The 17,051-nt window shown below is 38.4% G+C and overlaps 1 protein-coding gene across 1 annotated transcript; it reads left to right on the forward strand.

Annotated features, from left to right (window-relative positions):
* Positions 1–214: 214 nt before the first annotated feature.
* LOC118771451 (putative Polycomb group protein ASXL3) lies at positions 215–15,982 on the forward strand. Its single transcript, XM_036519458.1, has 6 exons — positions 215–397; positions 1,581–1,663; positions 2,265–2,267; positions 7,168–7,276; positions 8,451–8,562; positions 15,934–15,982. The coding sequence occupies exons 1-6, from the start codon at positions 344–346 to the stop codon at positions 15,966–15,968; spliced, it is 396 nt and encodes a 131-aa protein (XP_036375351.1). The 5' UTR covers positions 215–343; the 3' UTR covers positions 15,969–15,982.
* The last annotated feature ends 1,069 nt before the right edge of the window (positions 15,983–17,051 follow it).

Below are 17,051 nucleotides of genomic sequence, written 5' to 3' on the forward strand. Positions count from 1 at the left end.
CCCATCAATTTCCTCATGCCACCCTCCTTTTCCCGAGATTATATTTCGACTTTAATATCCCCCGTAAATGAGGGATTAAGGAGAATCGTGGCAACGCAAGTTTTAACAAGTCCCCTGCACGTTCTCGCGGTGGCGAAGAAAACCGACCTCGCGAGAACGTGGGCGTGGACGTCTGTTTCCCCGGGTGACGTCAGTATGCATTATTGTTGTTTCCAGCTGTCAGCTGCGGCATTGAGATCCCGGGGACGGCATTGTGTGTGTCAGTATGTCAGTGTGTCATTGTCTCCGTCTCCCTGGCACCTAACCAGCGTCCGCACCTCTTATTTCCCAATGAAATGCAGAGATGAAGGACAAACGGAAGAAAAAAGATCGCACCTGGGCAGATGCAGCCCGTTTGGTAAGCGCTTTCTTTTCTGGAACTGAGAACATGTGAAAGATGATGATGCAGTAGAAGTCAGTTTAGCTTCACCCACATTACCTACAGTACCCTATACAGAGGAGAAGGGAGCAGCAATAGTTGTCAGCAGTATGTTTCACAATTATAACTACAACCAAAAATGAGTTCATTGCATGCATTCATTGCATGCAACCAATTTTGTTGACTTAAGACCACAGTAGGAGCAAAATAATATGTGCCTTGTAGCATCATAAGCATTATTTAAATTTGAGACACTGGTCTGTGTTCTAAGCTTCATGACTTGAGCAGGGTCATTTCCTGCACTCAATAACAATTGAGTCGTATGTGCATCAACAGTTATAATAGTACTGATGATGACAATAGCTAGCAGGAATTGGTGTGATTTTTCCAGATGTCAGTGAATATCTGGCTGCATTCAATTTCCAGGAAGACTAAGTATTTTATTAAATCATCATTATGATAAATTTGTTTGTTGGTGAATGTTTTTACTCATAATTATTTAGGGTACCCGAAGCATACATATTCAGATCTTATTTTCTTAACATGAATTTATTCATGAAATTTAGATTTAACCAGTCATCAAACCCTTCTTTGTTCATTCCATGTGAAATCAGACCAATTTTAGCATGATCCTCTCAGAACTTTCTTAAAAGTTAGCACGTGCTTTTCGATATTAACAGTAATCACACAAGCAAAAGTTTAGATTTGCACCTCCCCTTCCTTTTAGTTTTGTACCACAGACTTTGTAACTTGTGATCTGCAAATAATGTAAGCACAAGATTGGGATTTAAATTAACAATGTTAAATATGGGCCATATGTTTGCGACCTTTGAGAAAAAGGAAAAGATACATATGCGCATACATACACACATTTTGTGGTACATTTAGCAATATTGAGAATTGTGTGTATATTAGGATGTAAATGTTACAAACCAATTTGGAGTGAAAAAACAACAATGTTGATGGCATTTGTTAATGTGTGTTTTAGTTTGTCTAGTGCCATTCCCAATTAGATTCTCACACAGCCGTTCATAGTGGGCAGTTTCAAGAGGGGGTAGGAAAATAAACACATAAAACACACCATTTCGCAAAATGTTTTGAACATTATGGCTCTGATGACTTGCCATATTTAAACTTTACAAATGTGCTTTTTTTCTTGTAGGCTTTAGAAAAGAATCATAATACCCCGATGACTGCAAAGCAAATTTTAGGGATCATACAGAAAGAAGGACTGAAAGAAACCAGGTATGTTTTCTTTTATTAAAAACTAATTTTTATAAAAGATTTATATCATGACTTTATTTGTGGGTTCCTTGATTGCATATGTCAATTTAAGATTCACACACACACACACGCGCACACACACACACACACACACATATACCACACAGATGTAATGAGCTGTGTGAAATAATTCTTCCTGCATGAAAGCCTTTGATCTATTTTTGTATGGCAATGGCAGAACGTTTTGTAGTAGCAGTTCTTGAATAAAAACATCTTTATGTGGCAAAGTCATTTCAACTGATGTCAGGCAATCACACTCACAATCAGATGTATGTATGTGTGTGCACAGTGGCATTGGTATGGCATAGCATTATTGTTCTGTCTAGGAAGGAATGTTGCACCGTTCTGTATTGTGACATAACTGTTAAACATGTTGTTATTTGAGCAGGAAAATTAAATGGCTGAAATCAACTATTTGCAGGGGGAAAATTTAATCTAAATATTTCAGGCTGACATAATAGACATAAAATACAAATTCATTCAAGTTCAACATTTTGCAGAGGTGAGGGATCCATTAATTTGCAAATTCTCTCTAGCTCACAAAATTCAATGTTTGCAGTAGGAGGTAGTTCCTAGGAATTTAGTGGGTTGATGCTAGTTGTATAATACAGACTGACCTTGAGTTTTGTACTCAAAAATATATATGGTAGTTAAAATAGATTACTCTATTGCTTGAGCTAGAGATAAACAAAAACATAGGTACAGTCCAACAAGAAGGAAGGTACTACAGTGGCAGTTGCCAGAAAAGGATTATGAGGTCCATTTACAGAGTCAGTACCTGAAGCACTGAACACTAATAGTGTACATATAAAACACCATACCCCTCACCCAATCCATCAAAGTGGCTGGATGCTGCCTTCCCCAGTGGAAAACAAGCAGTGTCCAGGAGATACAGAATTGCCACTGAGCACAGCAAGGTGGGTGGCTTGTTAGCTAGCAAACCATGGGTTTGCTAAAAACAGTTTCATAGTCTAACTACAGTATCTAGCATGATTGGCGTATTAATTACTGTATCAAGCCTGCAATACAGTTAAACAGCTAGCTAGACTGAGAATACTGACAGGTACTAGCAAGTCATATTACCTTTCTGTCCGGTTTTATTTGTGCAAATCAATTAAATTTGAAATGGTGATAGCTCATTACAATAAAATACCAAAACATTACATTTTTATCCATTTATCCAGACTCCAATTTAGTGGTGCACAAATCATGGATCAAAACTAGGTGCAGACAGGGAGTATGATTTATCACTGACATCTTTATGCAGAGCAGCTGCGTCATGCTCAGTATTCTTCGCCAGTTTTTGTTTGTTATATCCTGACCTGAAGGATTAGCATAGATAAAAGTGGTGCATGTATTGGGGTGCATTATTTTGTTTGTGCATAAGCGTGGCATTCCACAGACTCAATGTGTAGCCAGCTCTAGGTGTTCACTGTTGACCCAGAATACCATAATCCTTGCACATCTTGGCTGGGTACAGCAATAAAGGCGTCACCGTTTTGCAGAAACGCTGTTGGCATAAATGAGATCAGAGTACAAAGAAGGAACACGGTCACATATGGGGTAATTTTTGTGGCACTGAAACACAGACTGACACCATTGTTACTTTGATTTGTTGTGCTGCTGCATTGGTAGTGTAAAAAGCCCTCAAAAGCAGCTGTTGCACTCTGATGGGCTGGGTGTACATTGCTGTGAAAGGTGAAGGGCATTAATGTAGATACTGGTGTAAGTCTAATTAACTTCAGCCATGAAATCCAACCCCAGTCTGTCACATTTTCTGTTAATTTAAAGTCTACAGCACAAAGGACTCATTTAGCCCCATTTAACAATAGTTTCTGAGATTGCGAAAATCATTCATTCATGCAATAGAATTTAACACCTACCGTGGTACGTTTGGTTTAAAGCAGGGAGCACTGACATTTTTTGGTGTTGTGATTGTTGGATTAGAAATTTATTGAGTACTTCATACATATACCTGTTAACTGAGGCTTAGGCAAACACAGGTTAAACTTCTGCAGGTGCACCCTCATGAATTTAGGTCAAGAAACATGAACTAATGTACTTCAAGGATCGACACTGGGCCAGTAGTATATCAACATCTGTCATGGGGCCTCAAACCTCTACTCTTCAATAACGAAGTGGACAGGACGACCACAGAGGTAACTCTGAGGTCCCTACTGAGGGAGGTGGGGGAAAACGCAGACAATGGAAAATGGGACAGGCGGCAGGGCTGCCAAGGTTGCCTGTCTCAACTGTCAACAGCGAGGGCGTCATGTTGCAGTTTGTCCTTTAAACTGCCCAGATTCTGTCTTTTTTTCTCTGGGAAGGGCTAATACAGGAGGCTAGCATGTGTCTTGACATATGTTGACCCTCCTAAAAAGTGCAAAGAGAGGAGTGTCATCCCTGAAGTGGCACCGACAGTGTGCAAAAAGGGAGATGACAGAGAAGAATGTCCTGATCTGAAGGACTAACCCCTAGAACCCAAAATCTGCAAATTGTGGTATACGTCATTCTCTGCTGAATAACTAATTCGTTTTTCCGCATAGAAAGTTCATGTTTATTTTGCTGTGTATAGGAGGCTTGTCAATTTCATTATGCTGATATCATCAGTAAATGTAAATTGCTCTGCAGTACCAATGCAATGTCTACCTATATTTTTAGCATCACCAGTGATGATTAAAAAATTCTTAGTTAACCACCATTGAATATTTCAGAACATTTTCCCTTTTTTACAATATACCAGAAATGTCAGTATTACATGGTGTTCAGTCAAATGTCAGTAAACAATAGCACTGTCTTCAACAATGATGTAATCTCCACCTATTGATAGCTGCAGTCTATTCAGCTCAGCATACTATGCAGAACAGACCATACAATAACATTCATTTTAACTAACTTTCAAATGTATAAACATATTTTCCTTCCTGGAGATTTGAAATTGGAATTCAAGTAAACCCATTTTTTCCAACAAGCAAAAATTAATGCACGTCATATGAGAGGGCATTCCACATGGTCCTTGTGGCATTTTCCAATACCCAAATGGAAATTGAATAAAATGGTATATGGCACATGTGGATAGCTATTACAAATCCTGAATATTCTGCCTAGAATTTAGGGGTGTTTAAACCTCAGACAACCTCAAAAATAAGGCAGGGCTCATAGGGTTAAATGGAATAACCTGGGCAAATTATTGGTCATTTACAAGACTGGCATCAGCAGGACCTCACTCTCTCCTCCTTAGAGTACATGCCTTTGTTTTGCCAAGGACCATGAAAACCTAATGTCATCATATATGTTATCCACCCGATGGACCCAAGCCCAAATTGGACAGTGGTTTCCCCTCCGTGAACCTCTGAAAAGAGAAATTCAGTTCATGAGGGATCGTTGAGCCCCTGGAGACTGAGTAATCCAGTCCAGTTGTCACTGTCCTGAAAACAGTAGGCTCGGTCGCAATGGCTTCTGTGAGGTTCATGTATTATCTTGCTTTGAGGCATAACCCGTGTCGTGGATCAGTGATTTCCTGGTGAATCTGGGCTGGATGAAGAACATAACTCTTAATCTTAGCAAAGGTTGCTGGCATGTGCCATTGGAGGAAAGATTCAAGGAGGACACCATGTTCAGAACCTACTTTGGGATGTTCTATTACATGATGTGCCTTTTGGGTTGCATGGAATACCCACAATCTGTCTGCACTTGCTGTAATGGACAAAGTTTTATCTCTGTCAGGACAGTAGTGCTTATCTTTCGTACATCTTGGATGGAGCATCTCTGAAAGTCCTTAGAAAATAAAGAAGGGAAATGAAATTCCTGGGGTCTCATCTAGGAGAGGGATACATTTCCTAACACACTGTTTTTTTTTTTTCTTTTGCTAGCACGGTAATTGTCAGTATGTTTGTGTTAAGTATGCCAATAGCTCCAGTTAACTAATGACATAGCATTATCAGTGGGTTTGTGCATCTTGAGTTCAGCAGGGTATTAACCATTTTATTTTTACCAATTATTCACAGTTAACAGTGAACACAAAAATTACAACATGGTGAAACGTTAGCCTTTATTAAATGGGCTGTTTGTGTATGAGAAATTCTTCCATGTCTTCCATGATTGTTCGGGGAGTTGGAGATCCAGGTTTTGTGGTAGGAACCAAAACCAGGGATCAGGGTTTTGTTATGCCAATCTCAGCTGTGTATGCGTTGGTCTCCATGGCAACTACTGAGCAAGCACCAATCACAGCTCACTGTAACTGCTGATTAATGAAGTACTGGTGCATATTAATGTGTGCATTTTAGTTTTGCAAATTGTATTTACATATGAAAATAGTTATCATCAGAATGTTCAAGTTCCACAAATGAACATCAAAGTTTGTGATTATTTTCATCCAGCTGGCAAGCAACACATTTCTAGAAGACTGAGCACTCTCTTATGCCTTTTATGGACGGCTTGCTACTTATGATTGAATTCATTCAGAATGTGCACTGTCATGGAGACGTTTAAAATACATCGTCCAGAGTTTCTATTTTGACCAGATGCGGTCCAAAGTGCTGTTTATTTTCAGTGCAGACATCTGTTCTGCTGGGGGAATTATGACTCTTTTGGCCTTTGATAGACTTTGCAACTGCAACATGACACTGGCTTGCTTGTTTTCCCCAGGTGTTAAAAATACTCACACAAAAACCTCCACCTCAGCTGCCAGTTTTTGCTCTTCCCTAGCATTGCACAGTCATGTGTACCTTTTGTGGTTATATAATTTGTTACTTGTGTACAATAACTCTCAAAAGAATTAATAGTGATTGGCTGTCAACCCAACAACTGCAGCATGCTGTTATTTTTTTAAATCTCAAATTCCAGCAATGTATGCAAATATAACTTGCACAATTAGCCACATTTTATGTGGGATATGTTATTTATATAAAATGCCTTGATGATAATAGTCAATGGTAAGATGAACTCACATTATGTATATGCAAAACAGTTCAATTTCACTTGTTTAGAAAGAGTGCAGTGTAGCACATTTTGTATGGGATTAATGTCTCTCGGCATTAATGGTAGGATGATTGTCTCTTTTTCGGTTCAGCAAAGATGCTCTTGAACCTGGCCTGTTTTGAATATAAGTAAGCATCAGGCGTACATACGATGTGAAAATCAATCACGTTCAGTTTGCTTCTCAAAATTAGTTTTTCATGAAGGGCTGTTGACATAAAGCCATATACAATAACTATTTTGCTCTGTAAACAGAAATATAATCATGTCCTTGATCAGCAATAATTTTTTTCTTATTTGTGTTTGTTTCTGCATGAAGCTAAGGTGATAGATGTGGAAAATTAAACTTCGTTTTCAGAGTTTGTTGTTGTAATGTGGACATTGCAGGGCCGGGGGAACTATGTGGAGGCCTTTTCGGAAATGCTTAGTTCTGTCGTTTAGGCAGTCTAAGTTACACGTCCCAATCAATTTCGTTTCTTTGATACTAGCGGCACCTCTCCCCTGGCTTGCCTGAATGCCATGCTTCACACTAATACCCGTGATGGAGATGGAACGTTCTTTAAAATCCCTGGGAAATCTGGACTGTATGCACTAAAAGTGAGTATGGTATGATGAATTCTATTACTGTTTCATCTGTTTGTAAAACTGTAAAATGTGTTATTCATACTCATTCAAGATGTACGTCAGAGGGCAGCGTATTTGGTATTTTGCACCCATTGTGTGTTTATTATCTTAAGCACTCAATAAAGCAGTGACTGTTTCAAAGACAATATTTAATTCAGTTTTGTTCTCGGAAAACCACTCTTCAGTTAAGACTTTTTTTTTTTTTTAAATGGGTTGAATTTTTAACCATCACAGTGCAGCACCTTAGAAGGAGATGGATATTTTGAGGGCAAGTGGTAGTGCTCTGCTGTAATTGCTGCTTAATGTCTCTTGGAATCTTGGGAAACATGGGAATCTTTCATTGACAATAGTAAACAGCTATTCACTGTTTAATTTACATGGTGCACAGTGCTAGACAAGACATTTTCGCAAATCGATGTATAATTGCCTTAAAAAAAAAATCTCAGTTTGCTGCAGTAGATCTTCCAACATTTGAAAGTAATATGTATTTTACAATGCTGCAGTGTGGCTTTCTGGTTCTGGAAAATATTGCTTTTAAACTGTCGCTCAGACTGTTGCTATTGTATAATTATCTAATTAACACATAAGTATAAAACATTCTTTATATAAACATATAAAACATAAAACATAAAAAACAAGCATAAATATAAAACGGCACCATGTTCCCCGGGAAGAAAATGAGAGAAGTCATTGTTTTGATAACTGTATTTATAATTGATGATATAGTTCTGGATGTTTTATTAGCTGGCTTGGCAAAGCTCCAGATTCCTCAATCATTCCCATGGTTTGGTTTGCTCTCGGTTGTTATAACAGTCGAGATTCAGGAAGGAGACAGAAGCAATATTAAAGGATTTAGGGTTCTGTAGCAGCAGTCTGAACGCACTGGACTGCCTGTATGGAATTTAAGCTGCAAGGCATGTCTGCTGCTGAGAGTGAAAGAAAGTATGTTGCCTTTCCAGGAAGGAAAATAATTCATCATTTGAACTTCATGTTATTAGTCATAGAAGCAGGGCAGATGTGATACGATTTTTAACGGTGAATCAATATGTGAGGCGTACTTGCGCTTGTGCATTTCAAACAAGCCTGCCGACACTGGGATGCAGTCTGTCTTTTTCCCCCCCTCTCCCAATCATTGTGTTCTGTATAGAAAGAAGAAACACCATGCCTTTATGACGGGGCGTCTGAGCCTGTGTGTGAATTTGATTTAGAGGGTATTGAAACAACGGAGACAAATAACACTACCAGTGAAGAAAATGGAGGTAAGCTGTGATTATTTTATTCTTTGTTGTGGGTTTTTTTTTTCTTTCAAAGGATTGAGGGAATGAGTGTGGATGACTGACTGAGAGGGAAAGGTTTAACAAGATAAGATTTTTCCTTTTTTTTCCTGTTTAAAAAATGTTCAGTTTTCTCTCAGCTTCCCTAAGGTGGCAGTAGTAAACAAAAATACTGAGATAATTATAGACGTTTAATTCATATCTGGAGCAGATTGATAGGAGGGGTTGTAACTACACAAACCATGTCTGCACAGAGTATTCAGTGTTTGCTCTCTTTACACAGGATTTTGCAAATATGGACATATGGAAACAATATTCATTTGTCATTTGGTCTAGAGAATAGTATTTATTTTCTGTTGTGGGCATTCTGATGGAAATGAAGTTTTTCTTTTTCTGTCTACTCCAGTAGGAGTGATTGCCGTGAATGTGCCTTTGCCTTAAATAAAAGTCTGGTTTTTCTGTTCAAAATGCCTTAAAGGATGTAATAGAGATATTGATTTGAGCCTTGTCTGAGATGTGGTTGAGATGACATTTCTTGGACCTAAATCACAGAGTTATTTGAAATGATTCTGTGTGGAGGATTTTGAAAGGTCACAAAGATATTTGTAGAGTCAGGTATATTCCCAGCGAGCAGAAATCTGCAAAAAAAAAAATTCAAGTATGTCAGCACCATAAAAAAAAAAATCAGTTTGATTGTTTTTGTTCATCTGATACTTGTAGGTGCATTTAATCAAAGAAACCCATTTTGCAAAAACAATGTGGAAATAAATTCCTGTTATGCATGTCACTTGTCCTATATTCAGTCTATCCACGCTGTGCAAGTTACTGCTTGAATGGTAAACAGTTCTTAAATTGAGGTCTCGCCACGGTTCAATCCCCTGGCATTAAGCTTGTTAAGGTCACCAGCACTCCAGCCTAATGTTGTATGGTTAGGAAGACGGGGAGTACATCAACCCTCTATTAAAAGGGCAAAGCTTCTGTTTGGTAAAATGTTTCATGAATCCAATTGCAGATAATGATCATTGATAACAATGATCATCAATATTGTTTTCACCTTTTTGTCATTTAAAGGGAGTTGTAGAAAAAAAAATACATTTGCTGCATCAAATAGATCTCTTCCATGAGATGTCTGGCTTTCTTAAGTTAATAAAAATGACATTATCCCCTGTGTATTCACATTAATGATGTAAGCAGTGCTGCTACAGTGCTTATTTTAGAGCTTCCTGGTGATTGTAGACATGCCAGGACATTTTGTCAGGCTGAATAGGATAATGTCAGGGGCGAGCAAGTCTTATCAGGACAATTTTTCAGGCTAAGCAGTGAAATGTTAGTTTAAGCAGTATATTTTCTACCCATTCAGGACATTCTCAAGGGCATTCTCAATCTTACAAGAACACAGGGTAAGATAACTTAAGGGAAGGCTAAGTATAGCAGATTGTATTAAGTTCTAATGTTGTAAGTTCCATTTTCAATTATTCAATTGTGTGTTTGTTCATTTTGGTTTTCATTTGTCAGAAAAACATTGAGGGTTAGCCTGAGACAAAACCTCGGAAGCATTTGCAAAATAAATAAATAAATAAATAAGGTCAGCCAGAACTTGGTCCTCCATTAACATATCAAGCTAGTATGCACATTTTTTGTTGAGTTTGGAATATGTAGCCAATTAAAGCTGTAAAACTAAACAGTTTCAGAATTATACTTTTTTTTCCCAAACATGGTCATTACAATTTGAGGATCACATTGTGTGTAATGTAAGTGAAGATAAAAGTAGAGGCTTCTGAATAACATTCAACCTCTTAAATCTGTCAATAGGAGAACAGGTCAAAAATAGATCATGGTAACCTATTGAGGAATGTATAGGCATGGTAAATTGACTAAGGCTTGCATGTACTCTGAATGGGAATATTATAATATATTGTTCATTGTGTAATGTAAGTAATTATTTGGTACCAACTGTAATGTAAGCTAATTAGTTAGCTATTGTCAAAATAGGTACTTATTTTGACAATAGCCGGCATTAAGTAGGCTAATGTTTTTCTTGTGAAAAATGTAAGGATCATAGCTAGGTAGTAAGTTAGAAAGTTAGGATATGTTGACAGGGGACATTTGACCACCAGATTTCATAAGCTACACTAACCACCAGCACAACAATAAAATGTTCAGTTTTTTTCTGAAAGCACTACTTCACCTAGCTATGTGGAAGCGGCAATGTGTGGCTGTGTTCTGCATAGTGTTCAGAGATAATTATGTGTGCACACTGGCTTATGAGGTGCACTCGGAATGATAACTGCAGCACTCAAACACAACCTGTTATTTAATCTTGTACAGTTATTCAGTACGTTTCTCTGAGATTCATTACTGATACTATCTCACTATTTAGGTAGACAGTTGTAATATTTCACTCCATTCCCTTCAAATAATAAACAAGTTAATTAGAAACAAGAATTTTCACATTTGAATCCGACCTTGGGTTGAGATCCTTACTTCATGAACCCCAACTTCTCAGTTTGAACAATGATACTTTTCTGTATTATGATCAACATGCTTATTATTTGCACCAAGAAAGTACAAGGTCTGATAATATAAAGATTCCTGCAGTACAGAATCCCATCCCAGCAAAAGGACCTTGATAATTAAACTGCTCTGATATCTGAGTTCAGATTCCCTCTAAATTCCAACTAAATGGTCTCCCAAAAAACCTGGGCTATCAATTCATGAGCATCAGCTGCTGAGTTCAAGATGAACCAAGGTGCACAGGACCAGTGGTACCTTCTGGAACCCAAATTTATTTTGGAAGAACTATGTAAACTCTCTGGTAGGTAATAAAAACATGTGTTTTAACTATAATGTTCAAGATTCAGAGTAAACAATAAAGGCAAGACAAGGCAATGTGGTGCTAGAGGTCTTTTGGGATTTATCTGTAATAGAAGTGTTTAGTGATACAATTTAAAATAAAAAAAAATTAAATATGTTCCCATATTTGGGTGTCTATGTTTATGCCATGCAAACTGGCTTCCACTGATTCTCAGAATAACTAAACACTGGCATCCCATTCATTTTGTGGTTGTGAATCTTGAAAGCTTCGTCTGTACCTTTTCTATTACAGTTTTTGTTTCATGTGGAAGATAAAATGATCCTCAGATCTTACCCCTTTGCTCTTAGATATCCACAGTAATACTTAATTTGGTATTTTTGGTATCATTACACTCAACACAACATAAAGTGGAGGTGAATTAACATGCATTTCAGATATCAAAAAGGTTAAAAAAAAATAATTAGCATACACTTAAAACTGAATTATTGACATAATAGAATTGTGGAAATCAAACTGAATTCCAAACTGACCATGGATATTAGTATCAAAGTAATGGATAGCCAGATTTAAATTGCTGATATCTACAAGTGCACACAACTTTCATTTGGTGTAGCATTCTTTGCTGAAATTGTCACAGGATGATTTGGAATGCACTATTTCCAAAGGGAATAAAAAAGTCAGATCATAATTGTGTTAAATCATGAAAAAAGAGTTCTCCACACCTTGCAGGTGATTGAAAGTCCTGGATATATGTAAAAATGGATATATATTGTATATATTATATATTATATATGTATAGATTGTGTTACATGTCAATGACATGGGAAGAGAGGGTGTAGGAGCTGTTTGTGCCCACAAGAACCAGAAAAGAATGATCTGGAGAAAATGGACAGAGTTATGGGGTAGGTCTGAGTGCCTTCATCATTCGTGATTGTTAGTCATGTCTGATCCTAGGCACTCTCTACATGATGTATATCCATTAGGCAGTAAATTGCACTTGGCCAGCCACCTTTGAACTTGGTGATTTTGGGTATAGAGACGTGACCTGTTTCTTGAGATCTCAAGGGCCTTGAGAGCATGTGATGAGTTCTGTTAAATATGAGGGTACATGACCATTAAGGACTTTATAAGTTAGTAGTAAAATTTTATAATCTGTTCAGTATTTAACGAGGAGTCAGTGAAGTGAGGCAAGGGCTGTGGTTGCCTGCCTGAGGTTGATTTTTTTTTAGTTTGATTTAGTTCCTTGCAGCTCCATTTTGGACTAGTTGAAGGAGGTACAGAGTAAAGTCTCGGCTGCCAGACAAAATGACCCTACAGTAACCCAACCTACATGTTAAAAAAGGCATGGATTTTCTTTTTTTAACATTATAAAGGGTTAACAACAACATGATTTAGCAATGTTTTGGAGATGGAAGAGGGCTACTATAGGCATATCCTCATTGTATATGAAGTTCAGGGAGGTATTTAGGTGAAGTAGCACTCCAGTATCCACTATGTTTTTAAAGTCAGTAACAGTCCATAAACATTTCGTTTAAACTGTCTGATTTTCATGAGGGTGTCTGGGGCTAATAAGCATGACGTCTGTTTTTTTGTGGGTTCACACAAAAAGTTCATCCTGTTCCAGGATTTGTCCTTTGATTTTCATCACCAAGCTAGTTCTGTTAGTTTTAATTGTGTCATTGCATTGAGTATCATCTTCATAAAACTGGAAGTTTATTTTTTTGGATAAAAGTGTCCTCCAAAGGGTAACATGTAGAGTTAGTAAAAGAAAAAGAAGCTGTCCAAGGACAGACCATTGCAGAACCCCGTAGTTAAATCTGGCCTGCCGATATACATTCATTTTGGGTATAGTACACAAACCTTTATGTCAAAACACATGGGTACAAAGCATATGAAAAACTTCAATGTTCAGGTCGACCTGTCAGACTCTTTGTAGACTGAATCAGATTTATGTAGGACATCATCACAATTGACTAAGCATCTGATTTGGCCTATATCTGCTGTGCTGTGTTCAGAATCCTGTGGGATAGTTTGACCTTTCAGACTTTTAGCTGATCTGCCTGCTTTTTGCACTGTTCTTACTATGTAGGCTCCCGTATCACTAACAGAGAGAGACCTTCTGGTCTCCCACTTTAGCTGGAAATTGGAAATAGCACTTAAGTGGAAAGGCAGGGTACAGGCAAAATTGTGAAACAGTCCTCATGAACAGATAGTACCTGCAATTCACTCTTAGCTTTTGTTGTATCACAAAGGAATGCTGTCTTTGTTGAGGTTCTCTTCAGCTCAACGTAATCAAGGGACTTGTATGAGGCATATATAAGCTTTCCATATCTGTTCCAGGTTTTTGCAGGTGTTTAGACATCTGAAGCCTGAGCTTGAGATTCCCATTGTGAAACGGGTTAATTGTATATAAAAGTTATACCCAGTGAGTATTCCTGAGGTAGCTGTGTGAGCTGCTTTCGTTGCCCAACACCATCATCTTGCATCTATAGGAGTATACTGCTGTAGGCAAAGTCTAATGTGCAGTCTGTAAGGTTTGCACTTCAGGTTGGAGCAGACTCGGTGAAGAGCCAGGGTTCTCAGTTGGGCAGAGGTGGAAGAAAGTGCTCTGGGCTTGAGATAACACGCTCCATCTGACAGGGAGCAACCAAGGTGTTCCATCCAGGATGTCTCTGACGCTCGAGAACTACAGTGTCATCATAGCCTCCTCCATTCTAATCCTCTGGAGGAGTGAGAAGGGAAACCCATAGCGTGAAGATGCACAGAGAAGGAGTAGGGACAATAGTAGGGATCACTGCTTAAAGAAGCGCTGCATTCCCCTAAGGACAAGAATAGGGTGCACTGTGCTTGTTCACTTAAGTAGAATTGAGAGATACCAGCTATACCAAAACAGATGGAGTGAATAACCACTGTTTGAAGTTGCCCGGGACACCTCTGGACAAGATGTCTGCTTCCAACACCTTATGTCATTCTGGGGCGGTGTGCTGCCTTCAGTGACAACAGATCTGTGAGTGTCCACAAAAATAAGTTATGGGCTGCCGTGCGAAGAAGAAGGGATTCTAGTCACTCCTAACTTTTCACATGAGCCACGGCCACTGCACAGTTGTTCTCAGTAGCACGTGGTAACTGTGCAGGCATGGAATAAAATGACACAGTGGCAGGTGGATCATCCCCAGGTCCAGCACACTGTTGTGCTGTGAGACAAAATGAGGATACATTTCATGTACCACACCCCAGCCTTCTATAAACAATTTGTAAAAGTTGGCATTGTAACACTGGGCCTAATGTGCTCCTGTTGAGGTATTCTCTTCGTGTTCCCACCAATAAAGGGCTTCTCACAGCCTACGGGACATGGACACTCAGATCCCCTCCATTTTTACAGGCCAGGACAAGGAGATACCTTTTGATTGCAACAAGAAAAGGAGTCCCAGAGGAGCTATCTGCTGTGCTATTGCTATGAGACCAAGGAGGCAGAGAAATATCAGCTGTAAAACTATGGTGTTCTGATAAAAATAGGAAAGGCAGATGCCTTTCAGGAAATAAGAGTAAGAGTCATGATTTGAGAGTGTAGGGACATGCCTAAGGATTATGCTCTCTGAGACTAGAAAAAAAATAGCTTTTTATGTTGAGCTGGGATTTGAAACCCTACAAGTTCTCTACTCCGCAAGTCATACATATTGGTGACATATTGACTTGTTGCATCCACTCCTTCAGGTAATTGAGGTTTCTTAATCCTTTGTAAGAGCTGGTGCATTTATGCACTTCATAAAAAGTGTGAACAGTGAGTGAAAATCCAAAAGCTGTGATCCAGAATTCAATTTGCCCTTGGAGGCAAAAGCAAGGATACATCTGTGCTCTTCCCATGTGGGTATCTGGAAATAAAAATCTCAGATTCACTGAAGCAAACCAATCCCTGTGATGGATTGCCTGTTTCACTCTTGACACTGATAACATCCTGAACTTCAAAGGCTGAAGATAGCCATCCAGTCTGTCCCTGTTTAGGAACAGAAAATGTGAAGAACACACCCTGGTTCACCAGTCACCTCAATTCAGTTCCAATTCTGTACTCTTTAAAATGAGGAAAAGCTTTTTTTTCTGTAGCACTGTCTGTTGTGACTTCTGGTCACTTGGCGTGCACCACTTACACTCTCTGTTTCACAGAAGATGTTTTTATGTGACGCTGCTGACAATTTTTGTTGAAACAACATCCTCTATTTTTTAATATCTAGAATTTTATAATAACTGTGATATTAAACCATTGCTGCTTTGTTTCTCCATACACTGCCGTGCAGGCTCTGGGATTTTTCATCGTCCTAGTCAATCTACCAGAGCAGGCATAGCGAACATGTTACATCACATATTCCAAATTGGCCTCATGGCTACAAGCTACTCAACACAAGAGCTCAACCATAGGAACATGCACATTGATTGTGAGCACGTCATCTTTCACTATTTTATATCCATGCTATATCTATAATCTACACGTTCCGGGGTGTGCCTTGGGGGTGGGCCCATAGATTGCGCCTTTTCCTTTGTTTCAGATCACTCGTTACCTGTTGGATTTGGGGGGATTTAACAACGGTATTCTGCACGGGATATTGCTCATAATGGGTGAGTACATGATTTTTGAATTATTTTTTTTTTTGTTGCAATGTTGTGTTTACAGTAAGAGTACATTCAAAAGAATTGCTAGTTAGGATTAAATCATAGTTGTTTCTACTGAAACGTCCGTCTATCCTGTGACAATCCGAAAAAAAAATATATTAAACTGCCATGGGCACAGGGTACTGGTACATGTTCATCCATATTTTGCTGCCCAGTGCTTGTCTTCCAAGAAAGAGTCTATAACAGAGTAGTGTAAAGAAATGCATGTGGGCGGGGGATAGAATCACAAAATGTCACAAGCACCACCAACAAAATCACAATGGCATCTTATCTTATCTTATGCAGTAACAGTAACAATTCAGGTGTGTAAGGTTTTGTCACATATACAAGACATTGGTGTAACACAACTGGGAATGCTATTGGCCTTGTCTAAAACTGTATACTTTGAACAGTATACTGAATGAGATTTTTGGACAGACTATGTGACTTATCACGTGAAAGATTTTTGCTATGAAATCACAGGATGGTGTCTAGAATAAGGGTGACGTGCAGCAAGCTTCGTGACTAATTTGATCTATGAGGAAGCTAACAAGTTTCCTGTTTTTTGTTGCAGACATTTCTGGCCTGCTATGCAGCCAAAAAACCTATGGTTTTTCTGTTTATATTGCTAAAATATCTCTAAAAACTTCTATTGTCATAATTTATCAATGCTGTTTGCATTAGCTAGAGTAGTCTTGGCAAAATGCCATTGGCTTTGGCAGTGGCATTTTAGTGCACAGCCTTGCAGTGATAGTGTTTTGTTGGGGGACACAGTCTCTACAAGACTAATTAATTAGCTAAGATACAGTAACATAGCCACGTGTTTCAGTTTGAACTTAATTTTGTTTTTGCTGAATTACTCTAATAATTTATATGTTAAATAGTTTATAATCACCAGTAAAAACCTTTGAGATTTCTATTTGATTTGTGTGTTTTTTTACATTCTTCAGTATGGTGTATCATAATTGTGCTAGCTAGTGTTGTGTGTGTGTGTGTCACCTGAAGCCAGTGTGCT

This window comes from Megalops cyprinoides, chromosome 24 (genome assembly GCF_013368585.1).
Source record: "Megalops cyprinoides isolate fMegCyp1 chromosome 24, fMegCyp1.pri, whole genome shotgun sequence".
Classification (NCBI taxonomy): Eukaryota; Metazoa; Chordata; class Actinopteri; order Elopiformes; family Megalopidae; genus Megalops; species Megalops cyprinoides.

Excerpts from the sequence above, each read along its gene's own strand:
- LOC118771451 (XM_036519458.1), top strand. The coding sequence starts at position 344 with ATGAAGGACAAACGGAAGAAAAAAGATCGCACCTGGGCAGATGCAGCC. Across the intron at positions 398-1,580 it reads GGGCAGATGCAGCCCGTTTG|GCTTTAGAAAAGAATCATAA; the intron begins GTAAGCGCTTTC and ends TTTTTCTTGTAG. Across the intron at positions 7,277-8,450 it reads CTGGACTGTATGCACTAAAA|AAAGAAGAAACACCATGCCT; the intron begins GTGAGTATGGTA and ends TGTTCTGTATAG.